Source organism: Oryx dammah, unplaced genomic scaffold (genome assembly GCF_014754425.2).
Source record: "Oryx dammah isolate SB20612 unplaced genomic scaffold, SCBI_Odam_1.1 HiC_scaffold_8, whole genome shotgun sequence".
NCBI lineage: Eukaryota > Metazoa > Chordata > Mammalia > Artiodactyla > Bovidae > Oryx > Oryx dammah.
Genome location: NW_024070192.1, coordinates 6,546,605 through 6,561,670, shown reverse-complemented (window position 1 = coordinate 6,561,670; position 15,066 = coordinate 6,546,605). Strand labels below are relative to the sequence as shown.

At 59.1% G+C, this 15,066-nt stretch overlaps 1 protein-coding gene across 2 annotated transcripts in view; it reads right to left on the bottom strand.

The window, feature by feature from the left end:
- Window positions 1-15,066, bottom strand: part of TMEM104 (transmembrane protein 104) — a 54,041-nt gene that overhangs the window by 11,866 nt on the left and 27,109 nt on the right. For both annotated transcript variants that reach the window (XM_040244498.1, XM_040244499.1), the window contains exon 9: window positions 2,750-2,843. In XM_040244498.1, coding sequence (XP_040100432.1) covers window positions 2,750-2,843 — 94 coding nt within the window. The remainder of the gene's footprint in view (window positions 1-2,749; window positions 2,844-15,066) is intronic.

Here is a 15,066-nt window from a genome sequence, read left to right as displayed (position 1 = left end):
TGAGTCTCATTACTGGGAGGCTCGGGCTTTCCTTGAAGACGTGGGGGTGACGTTGGTGGAGAGCAGGGAGGCATCCCATCTGGTGGGCCTGGGGCCCAGCATGGGGCGGGGGTGGGGTGGGGCGGGGAGGCAGGACAGCGGCAGCCGGCAACGCTCCCAAATCTCAGCAGGGATACCCAGGGACACAGCTCTTTCTGGGGCAGTTTGGGCCATGTCCCTGACCTCCTGGCCAGCCCCAAGAGAGGCTCACTCTGGGGCCGCTCCTGGGACGTAGTGGCCAGAGATGATGACAGTGAGGGTGCGCACGGGGATGGTGTCTGGACGCTGGAGCGCTGTGCAGGCAGCGCTTTCTACACGGTCTCATTGTATCTTCCAGGTCTCCCAAACTCAGCCACCCGGTCTCCCCAGAACTTATTTGAGCAGCAAAAGAAATCAATGGTGGCACTTGTCAGACATATTCTGACGTTTTCCTGACATGTGGCTATTTGCAAAGGCCATCGGCCCTTTAGATTGCAACCAGGGGCTTCTGACGGAGGGACTGGCCCGCAGGCTTCTCAGCTTGTCTGGAGCTCTAGGCCGGGGAGGGGGTTGGGGGGGATGGGGGGGGGAATGGGCATGCTCAGACGGGGTCCCTGCAGTCTGCCCTGGCCTCAACAGATGGCAGAACAAACTCCTAATTACGCACGAGAAAGCTTCCGGCTCAGCACATCTATTTATGATTTTCCGGCCCCTTCGGTGTTCCTTCTTCCCTGTGCCTTCCAAGAACCCAAGCCAGCTGATTGCCACCCTATCTCCCCTCCCCGCTTGGCTCTCCCGGACATCCGGGGCCCTCATCTGGGCAGTGGGGAGAGACACGGCGGGCAGGAAGTGGGAAGGCAGGGGGGACATGGCCACAGAGCTGCCGTTCAGCAGCAAAATGAAGAGGGGGCTCGTCGCAAACTGACAACTTGGCTCACACTTGAGAGGACAAACAGGGCCAGGGTGCTCACTGCCTCTTCAGGAGTTCTAGAAAAATCACCTGGGGTCATTTGGGGCCAGAAGTGAGACGCCCCCCACCCACTGTGATATCCCTCGGGCAGGGGTGACTTGCTCCCTCCCATGGCGGGGTTGCCTGGCGGTTCCCCGGTTCCCCGGGTAAACGATTTCTGCTCCCTGCCCATCCCCCCACCCTGCTCTGTCCTGTGCTCTGGGGTCAGGACCGGGGAGACCTCTTCAAGCAGGTCTGCAAAGGAAGATGACCAGGTGGCTCCAGCGGGAACTGAACCTCAGGCTCAGCTACCTGTTAGAGGGCTGACATCACTGGGTGGTTGGGCTTCCACCCAAGAGGGCTTCGTGTCAGAGATGGCTTTTCTTTTTGGGCCCAGAGGCCTGACTCTGTCAGGGAGACAAACGACAGGCCTGAGCTGTCACCCACGGTTGGTGGAGAGGCTGAGGCCGATTGATTACCTCTCGGATCAGAGGGAGAAGAGGGGCAAGGGCCTCGCAGCGACAGCCATGTCACCACCTTGCACCCTCTTGCAAGGCCACGGCCACCTCGCCCTGCCACCCTGCCAGGGGCTGCCTCCGAGGGCCTGGGGGCTGCAGGTGGAGACTGGCGGAGGCCCCCTGTGGTCCCCCTGCTGCCCTAAAGGGAGAGGCTCCGCCCGGGAGGAGGAGAAACAGAGCAGGGTCATGGCGGGCCGCAGCGGCCAGTGCTGGGGGAAAGAGCAGCCCATTTTCTAAAGCAGTTGAGCCGTGGGCTCCACTCTGTGAGCTCCATCCTGGAGGAAGGCGAGGACCCCAGGAGCAGAACCGGGAGAGGCAGGGGCTGTGGGAGGTGCCCAGGGATCCCGGGGCCCGGCTGGCGCTGGGAGCTCAGCATGGCCTCTGCGGGTGGAGCCGGGTCTGACCCGAGCCTGGGGCCGCCTGGTGTCCGTGCCAGATACCCGCCCTTTATTTACTGTCAGCCTCTTCTCTGCCTCCTACAACTTATCTCTTCTAACACAAGCACCGCTCACCACACACAGACAGGACCTCATGCTACACATGCCCCCTGGTGATCCTGGGGGGCTGGGGAGACCCCTCTGCCAGGCCCATCAACCAGAACAGCAACAGCATCTTTGCTTTGAGACCAAAACCAGTGTGTGACTGATCCCAGAGTGCCTGCTGGGGGCAGGGGTGACGGTGGCTGCACGCCCTCCGGTCGTGGGTCCAGGTGGGTCCCGGCCCTTCCGGGTGGCTGGCAGAACAGTGTCAGAAGTGAATGAACTCCCAGCCGCCGACTCCCCCCGAGCTCAGTGGGTCTTGCTCTTTGTAGCATCAGTTGGAAGGGACTGTGGTGGTGTCTTTTTAGGCTCTAGTGGCCAGGGACTCAAGAGGTGGCCACCACGGCCCGCTGGGTTTTAAGGCTGTGCTGCATGGCGTGTCTGTGAGAGCAAAAAGCAGCTGCTCTCCTGCCCTGAAGGGGCCCAGCCCCATCCAGGCCTCTAGGAGCACCACCCTCTGGGTGGTGGGGACCCAGCACAGTCAGAACAAGCGGTCCTCAGCTGAGCCCTGCCTTTGCCCACGTGACCTTGAAGTGACTTGTCTTTTTTGGGGATAAAATTTGCCCACCAGTAAAAAGGCACAGAGTGCTTGCCTCCTCCCTGTGCTCAGGAGTCCACGGGAGCCCCCTCCACCTCCCAGCGCTGGCTGCGAGCCCGCGTGGCTGTCTCGGGAAGACTGAGAATGAGGGGAGCGAGGCAGACCTCGAGATGCTTGTCAGACTCACCGATCCATCTCATCAGGGACGTGAGGATCTGTAGGTACTTGGTTTTCTGGACGTCAAAGAAGGTGAAGGGTCCGAGGAGGAGCGTGAAGACGGCCTGGTGACAAAAACGAGAGTGAGAAGGTGCAGAGGCCGGGCGCGTGTGGCATCCCGTGCGTGTGGGCAGGGCACACTGTTCACGCAGCCTCCAGCCATCACCAGGGCTGTTCCTAACCGAGGTGCGCACCAGGAACGGCAAAGGCTCCCTGGGGTCAGACAGCACCGCCTGGCGAGTTCCTAGGACCAGGGCTGCAGCAGAAAACGGGACCTGTGCGTGTCTGCTGGGCCTCACACTTGTGGTCCTGAGGCGACTTTCTAGGCAAATCGCAGGTGATCTCTTGGGGACATGGCCCTGCTTCTCCTCACAGTCAGTGCTGACCGAGGGGGTCACGGGCCCAGCAGCAGGCCAGGGTGAGCACTGGTTAGGAAGGTGAGGCTCCGAAACAAACCCCAGGTACATCCCGGGTTCTCATGGTTTACTGGGAAGAAAGGACGGAGGGGCGGGGACGCAAGGGCCCCGATGACCCGGCACAGTGGGACGGACACCATCCTGAACGGTTCAGAGAACAGGATCAATTAGGATGTCGGTGATCAGCAACCTCTTGAATTCTGAGAGAAGGTGAAGCCTGGAGAATCAGAGCCAGTGTCTCCTGGGGCAGAGCCACAGAGAAACATCCTGGACCAGGAAGAGCAGGAAGCCCGGAGTGGACGGGTGTTGGGGGTGGGAGCCGTGGGGGTGCCGGCACTGGCCCCCTCGTGGCCCTTCCTCTCTGGAGAACAGGGAGAGCGAGTGCTTCCTTAGGGGGAAAACAGAAAAGAATTCAAACCCGGCCTTAGAGAACTGGGATCTGGGGAAACTGAACCCCCTCTGCAAAAGAGAACAGGGAGGCAGATAAACGTGGCCCCACGAGACTGGGGCTGGGGACGGAGGTAAGCTGAGGCTCTCCATGCCAAGCCGGCTGCTCCGAGAGCGGAGCGATTGGAAGCTGCTGGGTGGAGTTACGAGGATGGCACCATTTCCAATCTGCCACTCGGAAGCAGCAGACCTTATTAACATTTACAGCGTGCCATTTTATCACATTAATGCTCATGACCCTTGCCAGAGATGCAGCGGACGGTGCCAAGCCCCAAAGTGGGGAGCAGGGTTCACCCTGGGGGAGTCGGGGCTGGCCCTGGGATCCGGGTGAACACGTCCCAGCTGCTTGGCCTGGTGGCCAGTCCCTGGCTCCCTCGAGAGGGTTGGGGGTGAGCCTGTCACCTCCACCCCCGCCCCTCCTGGAAGGGGAGCAGGATGTGGGAGAGGCTGTGACCCCTCATCCAAGTCCATTATCACTGTGAGAATGACAGGAAAGACTGAAGTGGTGCTTAAGCAAGGGCTCTAATTAGCTGGGGTGGGTACAGCCTCCTGGCAGTCCCCCAGGGCTCGGAGACTACTGGAAGGAGCTTCCTTCTGGGGGCAGACAACCAGCCCTGCTTCCGCTCTGGAAGAAGCAGCGGTTTCAGCAGGCGGGGTGACGGGGGAGGCAGAGGACAAGGACTCTTGAGCAGCCCTCGCCGGTCCCCCTGTGGCCTGGGGACAGTGAGGTGACAGTCACCCAGCCGTGTCCGATTCTTTGCCCCTCATGGACTAGAGCCTACCAGGCTCCTCTGTCCGTGGGATTCTCCAGGCAAGGATATGGGTTGCCACACCCTCCTCCAGGGGATTTTTCCAAGCCAGGAATCGAACTCTGGTCTCCTGCATGGCAGGCATGGCCCGGGGACACAGCGAGGCGAGGGGTCACCAGCTCTGGGCCAGCTGAGCCAGTCTGTCTGCAGCGCCCAGCAAGTCATTTAGGAAAATTACCACCTCAGGGAAACTTTCCACTGATGAATTTCTCTTTTAAAAGATGGGGGCGGGACATGTCACGTGGAAAAACACGTACCAAGCCACCTGCCATAAACGCTCTCCAATGACCCTGGGCTGCTTGAAACTAGACTGTGGTGTGCCCGGGCCAGGAGTTGGGGTGTTTCGCTTCTGACCTTTGATACCTCCGGCTGTGGGTGCCGGACATGTTCGTGGTGGGCGGCTTGTGGTGGGGGGTCAGAGCTCATCTTGGAGGCCTAAAGACTGGGTTTTAGAAGGTTCTACTGTGTAAAAACAGGGAGATCACAGAACCCGCCCTGCAGGCAGGCGGGGAATTCTGCTGCTGTGTGCTGCCCTAAGTCTCCTCTGCAGGAGGGACCCCGTCTTCATCCTCCTCCTCAGGAGATACGTCAACATCCTTTTACACACAAGGCCCCATTGCATACCCTCCTGTAGACAGGACTCTGCTGAGAGATCCTTCGTTTAAAGGGACGGAGCACACAGACCCACCTCCCAGGGCAGAGTCCGGGAGTGTACGCGAGGCGCCCACTGAGTGCCAGGGAGCATGAGTTGGGCTGAGAACAGGGGGTCCAGCCCCGCTGGCTCTCTGGGGTCCACCTGCGTGACAACAGGTCTGTCCCCAGGCTGGGGGCAGGCGGTAAAGGGTTCTTTGGGGAGATTGGGTCAACAGCTGTGACATCTGTGGCTGGACAGCAGCTGGAATGTGCTTTCTTTATCCCCCCAGGTCGGGACCACAGGCAGACCGCAGGGCCCAGGAAGACGCAGGGCCGACGGGCAAACAGCAGCCCCTGCGCGGGGAAGAGCTCACTCAGCACTGGGAGCGCAGACCGAGACACGGCACAAGCTGGGGCTAATGAAGGAACAGGTGTCCTCTGCAAACTGGTTCAGCCAGACTCGGCGTCCACGGTGGGAAAGGGCAGAGGGCTCGGCCGGCAGCATGCGTGGGCTTGCCCCGGTGCAGCTGCGAGGTCTGGGCAGGGGAATGGCCCCAGGGTCCCGGGGGTCCAGCCGGCCCGAGCTCACCGCTAGATGCTGAACAGCCACGCGTGGCACTGCCTGTCTTTCCTTCTCTTTTTACCCAAAGAAGGAATGAAAAGGCAGGAGACAGTCTGTCCTCCTGGGTTTTCCTGCCCAGCCTGTGTGACATTATGAATTAGCTGGCTCCCCGAGCCATTTCCAGACACCCAAATGCCATTGATCAGTTCAAGCTCGGGATCTGCTCAAGGACTCTCCGAGCCGGACTCATTACAGGAGGTAGAGACGCCAACTGCCGTGGCCAAATGTGTTTCTTTAAAAACAAAACAAAACAGACAAACAAAAAGAACGAATTCTTTGGTCTCTAAATGAAACCTTCGAACTGGTCGCGGGAACAAAGTCTGAGACCCAGGAGGGTGCAGACGGGGCCGTGTGTGGGTCTCTCTCGTCCGGCTGGTGAGTCGAGACGCCCACTGAAGGCACGGAGTCCCGGGGGGGTCCTGGTGGACAGGAGGCGGCTCACGTCCCCGCCACACGTGGCCACGGCTCATGGTGTCCCGGGGGGGCTCGGTGAACTTGACCGGGAGTCTCAGCACTCGACAGGGCTGCCTCTCCACCTGCGCCCCAAGGCAGGTTAAGGGCGCCACCCACCTCCGGCTGCTCCCACGACCCCCGAGTCTTTCCTCACTGTGCTGATGTCTAGCGGCTGCTGTAACCTGGTGGCTTAAAACCACAGAAGTGTGCTTTTTTACAGTCTTGGAAGGGACACAGGGAGCCCGGGAGGAGTCAGAGGTGTGTGTGTGGCTGGGGGTGGGGGAGGCGGTCACAGTGGTAACAATGCGTAAAGTAAGAGGACTCAGGTGGGCAGAGGGCTGGCGGCACATTGGGACTGGGGAACCGTCTGGAGCCCCGTGTCCCTGTCGTGATCCCTCCTGGGCCCGAGCTCGCTGGTACCCACGTCCCCTCCCCACACTCAGCCCCAAGCACACCTGCTTGTGGTCGACACGCACGCACGGTTTCAGGGCCATCTGTAGCGCTACACCAGCTATACCTCCTGCAACAACAGAGAGCTAGACGAGCAGCAGAACGGTCACCAGGCAGGGGCCGGGGCCTCGCTTTGCTGATGAGGAGGCGGAGGGTCTGGAGAGGCTGGGTGACCCAGGAAGCAGTGGACGGGACCGGGCGTCTCCCGGCCCTGCCCCCACCCCACCCCTGACCGCTGTGACGTGCATGCTCCCCGCTGTGTGAGGCTGCGTCCCCGCCACAACACCTCCTCTCCCCACTTCCAGCTGGTTCTCACCCTCATGCCTCTCCCCTCGTGACTGCCCCTTCCCCCTCAACCTTCCTTCTCTCTGTCACCGCTCAAGCCCCGCTCAGGTGCCAGTCTCCCCTGCCAGCTTCGCCAAACATTTGCATCTTCACTGGGGGGCTCCTGACCGAATCACCAAATGCACGGTGGGTATCACACCACTTAAATTCTCGTAGGTTCCCTGTTTTGTTTTGTTTTGTTTAAATATTTATTTGCCTCAGGTCTTAATTGCGGCATGGGTTTAGTTGCTCTGGGGCATGTGGGATCCTCTGGGGCCAGGGATTGAACCTGTGTCCCCGGCATTGCAAGGCAGATTCTTAACCATTGGACCACTAGGGAAGTCCCTGGAATTTCAACATGAAAGGCCAGCAGAGCCAACTGGCACCTCCATGCTCTAGGACTGGAATGGGCACTCAGACTTCTCTGTTAATCCAGCAGGGGTGATGGAGCAACAATTTCTGGAAGGGTGAAGGGCAATATGCTGCCTGATCAACCTAAACACACAGAGACCCTTGGGCGGGCTATGCAGTACACCGGGCCCCAGGGAGCCAGTTCACACATAACAAGGGCACGGCTGAGCTCTCTGGACTGATCCTGGAGGTCATTTCAAGTGACAAAGGACACAGATGCCTCGATCACAGGGCTGCCCTTGTTGGGTGGCTAGGAGTTAAGAGTTAATTGGGATTAATGGCAACTCAGCACGAACCTGTCCCTAAATGGGAACTGAACTTTCAACGCGTCCTTGAAGTGCAGTGAAGACATATTCAAGGAGTCTATTTTTATTTCTCAAGTGGCTATGAACCTTTTGGTTTGGAAGTTTACATCTTTGCAACTTGAATTACAACGTCTGAGGACGCGGCCATGAGGAGGAGGTGTGCCCTAGGGCAGCAAGGGACAGAGTAGGGGCCGGAGGCTTCGGGGCCACACGCTCAGGGCGAGGGCCTGTGTCCTGAGGGTGTCCCAGCTAACGGCAAGACCCCAGAGTGCTCGTGAAGGTCCCAGAGCGCATCGCGAGCACAGAGAAGGCAGTCAGTGAACATCAGCCCTGGCAGCATCGCTCCAGCAAGGAGCAGCACGCCCTCGCGGGAGGATGGTGTGAATTCCACCCGTCCTCCCAATATGCTGGGACCAGGGAACGCGAAACAACTGAGGCCAAGTGAGGGGCCCCTGCCACACAACGTTAGATCAGGACTGTTCCTGTTGCACGACCTGCAGCCCAAGCGCTCTGCAGGGCGAGTTCACACTCATCCCCATCGAGTGAAGGATGAACGTGAGGGAAGGAGAGCAGAGGCCCGTGCATGGCGCTCGGTGGAGCCTGAGCACAGCTCATCAGCCAAAACCCTGCGAGCAGAGGCAGCGCCACAGAGAGGAGGCCACTGGGACGCTGCGGTGGACCAGCACTCGCGCAGGAAACGGAGGCTGAGGTTTCAGAATGACACTCTCCCCCAGAGGGCAGAGGATGGGCGGGGGTGGCCCTGCTGTGGGAACAACAGCCCCTGCCAGGAGAGGCTGCTGGCCTTCAGACGACCAGCCCGGCCACGACGCGAGTGCTGGCAAGCTCTTACTCACCGATCCTTCAAATACGTTCAGCTGCTGGAGAAGGGGTGATGGAGACAGATGGAGGCCAGACGCCTCTCCAACCCCCGAATGAGCTGCTTAGAGCAAGTCGCCACGGCTTAGGGTCCCTGGGTCCCTCCCCGGATTCCCCCAAACCTCACCCAGAAGGTACCTGGGAGATGCTTGCTGAATAGAATGAAAGATTCAGGTGATGCCTGAAGATAAGAGTGGCGACTTGAGGCCCAGACACTCTAAAGAGGCTTCTGGAGCACAGAAGTCAGCTCTAGAAACCCGCTATCATCTCACGACATCTGCAGCAGAAAGCCAAGTTGGCTCATGTCAAACAATTCAGTCCCATTTGGACTGAACGAGAGCTGAGACACAACACCTGTGGCTCCCATCAGAAGGCGAGTGCGTGCCTGCTGAGGAGGCCGAGCCCGGGAGAGGAGGGCGCAGAGCCAACAAGGAGCCGGAAGTCATAGGTCCCCCAGGGAGTTCTTAACCAGCCACTGGGCTAGAGAACAGAGGCAAGAAACCAAACCCACACGGTGGGACCTCGACCACCTGTCAGACCTGGGGATCAGGGAGAAAAGACCTGTCCTCATGCCTGATTAATTCAGAAGAGGATGCCACTCTGGGGGCAGCTTCTGGGCAGCAATGCAGGCTGGCCAGGGAGGGGGTACCTGAAACACCTCTGCTAGAAGACAGGTGAAAACGCTATTTGTCTCTTGAGATGGGGGAGCCTGGGAGAGTGATTTCAGGGAGGAGCCATGGAAGGGGTGGCTGATCCCAACCCTGCAAGAGCATTCAACTCTGGCTGTCCAAGCCCAGAGGATATGAGTTCTGTTGGTTTGGGGTGGGGAGAGGGCCTGGAAGAGAACCTCCAAGAGGCCCTGGATGGAGCCGACGCAGCAGGGCTCCCGGGACCGCCTGTGCCATCTGAGAGGGGAGGGCTGGACACAGGCCGGTCCAGGACCCTGGGGCATTGCTCCCATCGGACCAGCGTCTCTTGCATCGGCAGGTGGGTTCTTTACCCCTGAGCCCCCAGAGAAGCCCGAACCAACATTACCGGGCACCTACTAAGTGCCCAAACGTGACAACATCTTCCATGTAAGATTGCTTTTTAATCCTGACACCGTACACGCTGGCTATTGTCATTTTGGGGAAAAAAAAAACAACTGAGGTTGAGGGGAACTAATTAACTTGTCCACGATCTCATAACAACCAAAACAGCTGAGACCAGAGCTCAGCGCTCAGGCTGTCTGTATCCAAGGCCCATTCTCTCTGTGGAGCACTTGACCCCCTCCCTTGATTATGCCCCAGAGAAAGAGTCTCTCCAGCACCCCCTCCAAGGCTGGTTCCCAGGGGGCTGGGGGCAGGAAGGCTGGGCTGGTCCAGTGGCATTAGCCTGGCATGGCTGCTGCCTCCCTTGCCCTCTGACTGGAGGACAAGCCTGCGCGCCTATGTTGTCTCTTTCTCAGCTGAAAAACCAGATGGTACCCGGTGGTGGGCAGGGTTCCAAGGATTTGATGCCAGAGCCGCAACCCTTGTGGTTTGTGTGTGTGTTGGGGAGGGAGATAAATAGTGTGGAAAACCCACGCAGTCACTCACTCAATGATGATAAGCCCTGGGGTTTATAAAGGACAGCCTGGCTCCTTACAAGTGTGAGAAGAGAGCTGGGGTGGTGGTGCATGCCCACACTGCCAGGTGAAAGACCGAGGAGCCTGGCCTTGCACGAGGTGGGCTTTGAGAACACAATGACAAGGAGCTGTGGAGGGTCGGGGGCTGTGGGAGGATGAGGGAGGTGGGGTGAAACAGGTGGAAGGCTGGGGGCCCTGCGGGGGTAAGGGACCTGACTTTGGAGCCGGCACCCGTCCTAACATTAACACTCCACTGCTCACGATCCAGGTGACAAGGGGCAGCAGAGATAGACACGGGCGGTGAGCCAGCCTCCTGGCGACTGGATGGCTTCTGACTGCTCCCCGCGACCTGCAGCGCCCATCCTCTCAAAGACTGGGGGCCCCTAAGCTCTCTCTGAGGGGCAGTTCTGTCCCGGAAGCGAGGGCACCTGATGGCCCAGGTCTCTGGGAAAGGGAGGGCTGGCTGGACGGGGAGGTTTTGAGGCCGGAGCAGCAGCCGCCCACCCGAGGGGTGTTGTCCGCTTGGACGCTCACAGAGCAACCCCTCCCCGCCATGTGTGGCCGGCCTCACGCTGGCTCTGGACCCAGAGCTGGACAAGGTGCAGCTCTGGGCCTTGAGGAGCTCCTGGTGAGGCCAGAGAATTAGACGTAGGTGAGAGTCTGATTAACGCCACGGCACGGGATGTCGTAGGGGGAGCCCCTGACTCAGCCTGGAGTAAGTGAGTGTCTGTCAGACTCTGCAGCAAAGAGAAGGCACACGAGGGGTGCAGAGCTGTGAAAAGTGCCCAGCGTCTGCGGGAGTCAGTGGCCAGTGAGGGTGAGGCGGTGGTGACAGAGAAAGTTCCAGAAGGGAGATTAGAGCAGACCACGTCTCGTGGAGTTGAGCTGCCTCACACAGAGAGGCATTCCTAAAGGGTCCTGAGCAGGGAAATGGCAGTCAGGTTAACCTTAAACCAGGCTGAAAGAGTCAAAGACAGAAAAGCCTCATGACCTTGGGGCCAGCCTCATGCTGGGAGGTGGCTGGGCTGGATGGCAGGGAGAGGGCTGGTGAGGGGCACCTCTCTGTGAACAAGTGGTCCAGGCGCCCGGGGCTCCAAGGTGCGCCCCCGAATCCCCCGGGGGAAGCCCTCCCTGTTCTCATGCGATGAGATCCAAAAAGGATTTGAAACACTAGAACTGGGAGTCCGGGGGGCTGGAGGAGAGAGGGCAGGGCAGGGATGTCCCTGTCCAGCTGGGAGCGGTGACAGCCGTGGGAAAACGCTGAGCTGGCCCTGGAGGCACATGAGCCCGGGGCGGGCTCCCAGGCAACCTTCTGCAGCAAGAAGAAAACAGGCCTTGGGACTTCCCTGGGGGTCCAGTGGATAACAGGCCAAGCTCCCACTGTGGGTTCGATTCCTGGCTGGGGAACACGCCGCCAGGTCTCGTAGAGGGAGGCAGGGTTTTTCTAATGGGCAGCAGGGTTTGAAAAGCTGCAGGAGAGGACAGCAACCTCACTCCCCAGGCTCAGCGAACCGAGGCACAGAGAGAACTTCTCAGGCACCGCAGGCCTGGTTTACCATGTCTCACTTTTCAGCTACTGAAATCTGTCTGCCAAGAACTGGAAACAGCTCTGGGTCCTGGTCTATTTCTGCTGGATGTCAAGGAATAAGAGAGGAGGGGGTACTTGGCAGTCCTCCCACCCCTGGGCCAGGCCAACTTATTACACGCTGCCTCACAGATGCGAGGAAGCTGGAGGCACTGGCCGTGTGATCCCGGGGCTGGGGAACAGTTGTCGGGGCCAGGCTGGGATCCACTAGGCCTGACGGGTCCTCAGAACGGGAGGCCTTGAGGGAAACAGGTGAGCGCGTATCACTCTGCATTGTGGACTGTGTTAACGGAAGATGGGGACCCTCTGGGCCGTCGGTCCTGCCCCTAGGCTCCCTTGGGAGAAAGCACCCACATCCCCAGCCATGCGACCCTGGGCTGGGTGGGCCGTGAGCCCCGTGGACCTCAGGACCCGCATGGCTGTTGGTGCGTCCGGGAACCAGCTGGCATCTGACTGCTTCTGCTGCCACCCCTGCCCCTCAAGGGACAGGAGGTGGCAGAGCCATCACTGGCACCTCGGCCGGATGCATGGGCACCCCACGCAACTCCCCCTCCCCAATCTCTGCACAGGGAGAGCGGGTGCTGGGAACCGGGCTCTTCATGGGGGCTAGAGTGGAGAACGTCGGGTGCTTGGACACGGGAGCCCTGCGGCAAGCAAGCACGGGCGGTTGGCTCCACCCCTCCCCTGCAGACTGCCGACCTCCAAACAGTCAGGAAAGGGCAGGACTCTTTGCTGGATGCCCAATAACCTTGGACGTGGGGAGGGGAGCTGGCTGATCAAGGAGCTCTGTCGAGTTGGGTATGAGAAATCTGGCTGAAGACCCCTGGCTTCCTCCCTGGTGGATGGTCAGAGCCCAGAGGCCTCTCCACGGGGCTGGCACACTGTGGCTCCGGGAGGAAGCACCACCCGCAGGGGCCTGCTGGCCACGGCGGCAGAGGGATACCGCCGGAGGGCCCCCTCTCCTGGGGACGTTGGGAGTCTGAACACGGCCTGATGAGGGCAGCGGAGCGGCTGCGTCCCTGTCCGGGAAGAGTCGCATGCCATGCAGCTAAGCCCAGGCCCCACAACTACTGAGCCTGCGTGCTGCCACTACTGACGCCTGAGCACAGAGGAGGTGTCACCTTCAGTCTGTGACTCGTGACGCCAGTCCAGAGGCCTGCGACGCCTGCCCAGAGGCCTGCAACGCCTGCCCGTTCGTTCCTGGGGGAGGCTCGGTTCGGAAGGGCCCTGACCCCTGCTTCCCTCGCTGAACCTCGGGAGGCAGATCCAAGGGAGACCAAGGCCTCTCCCTGGGATGCTGGGTGTCGGCAAGAGAGGGCCTCGGCCAGCAGAGTTTCTCAAGGGGGAGAGGACCCAGAGTCACCCTTGGAACTGGTGCAAAGTGCCGATTCCTGGGCCTTGCAGTCCGAGGTGCTGGTACATTAGGTCTGGGGTGTCACCTAGCAATGTTTTTTTTTTAATTAAATTTCTTTTTGGTTGCACTGGACCGTTTGCAGGCTTTCTCTAGTTGTGGTGGGTGGGGCTACTCTTCTGAACACGGGCTCTAGGTGCACCGGCTTCAATAGTTGCCACACCTGGGCTCAGTAGTTGTGGTGCGTGGGCTTAGCCACTCCATGGCATGAGGACTCTTCCCAGACCAGGGATCGAACCCGCATCCCCTGCGTTGGCAGGTGGATTCTGACCCACTGTACCACCAGAGAAGCCTAGGAATCTATATTTTTCATACGTGCCAGTGGTCCTGGAACCAGGCTCTGAGACCCAGTGGAGTGAGACTCGTGTCCTGACCTGGGGAGAGGGGGAGCTGAGCAGCGTTCCTGGAGGCCGGTGACCTGTCCCTGGGATGGAGGGCAGCCTCCTGAACGGCAGGAGAACTGCTCAGATGTCACAACTTGTACGGGGAAGGGGGGGTTGGTGAGGCTTCCAGCCATGATCAGCACCCAACCTGGCCCACCAATTGCCTCCCTCCTCCTGTCAAGGTTTCCAGAGAACATCTCAATCTGCAAGTTCTTCCCGGAGCTCAACTCAGAGGCCCTGCAGTACCCTGTGACCTGTCCTTCCACCTTCATGCAGCATCTGCTCGGCGATGCCCTCTGCAGCACCACTCGGCACTGCGAGCCTTATTGAAACGTGCCTCTAACCCAAGAGACAGCCCACCCACGTGCTAATTAATCAGATGTCATCATTGATCTGCACCCTAACTGCTCAGCCCCGTCTCATCATGCCTGAGTCCCAGGCCCCTCTCTGTGCCTGCACATCCTCTGGGGTTCTCTGGCTCCTGCGTTCTCCTTGGGGCCGGCCTGCGGGCTGGGGGACGTGCCCGCAGGTACCTTCAGTCCCTGCACGGTTTGCAGGGCCAGTACCACTGGCTGGGACACCAGCCACACGGAGGAACGCAGTTATTACTTTAGAAAGAGTGCTTTATTTAATTAAACCATTACTGCCAGGGCCCTGGGGCACTGTTTAGAAAGACAGCAGATTCTGCTTAGAATAGACACCCTGTAACAGAGAAAACATTGCTCAGGGAGGGGCACGGCCTCCCAAGTCAGCAGGGCTGTTGCAAGGACTACGATTCATCTGTGCCCTGAAGCAGCGGAGAGACCAGAGCAGGAGGAGGAACATGGTTCGGCGTATAAAGCTCTGATTCTAGTTAGCACAGAGTATTTAAGAACAACTCATATTATCCTTAGAACTCCTGAGAGGCTGCTACGCTTCCTTGACCACAGTTCATTCCCAGACTTTTTGCGAAATGAAGCCAAAAAAAAAGAAAAAAAAAGCAAGGGAGAGTAGAGACCTGAAATTGACAGCTAGAACATCTCCTTAAAGAATACAGAGTCTTTTTTTTTTTTTTTTTTTAGCTGTTTGCCCAGAAATGAGAGGTTTTGGAGCAGAGGGGATACAGAGATGACCAGAGCTGGAGGATTTTGGGAGCTTTCCTGGAGCGGCTTCTTCTTTTTTTCAAAATGAATTAATTTGGTTGTGCTGGCTCTTAATGTGACATGCGAACTCTTAGGTGCAGCATGCATGTGGGACCCAGTTCCCTGACCAGGGGTTGAACCCTGGCCCCCTGCATCAGGAGCTTGGAGTCTTAACCAGTGGACCACCAGGAGCAGTGGTTAAGAAGCCCCTCCAGAAGCCCCTGGAGCAGCTTCTTGAGACGACGCACTGAAAACACACCACACACACACACAGGTCAGTGGCCAGGACCCACCCGAGGCGCTCGTGAAGCAAGGAGAACCAGCTTTCTTACCCTCTGATCTCACTGAGCACAAAGAGAGAAGCCTGGCACTCAGGGTGTGCCCGAGATCAGTGTGAAGTGTGGATAAAAATGGTCCAGGAAGAGCACAGTGCAGA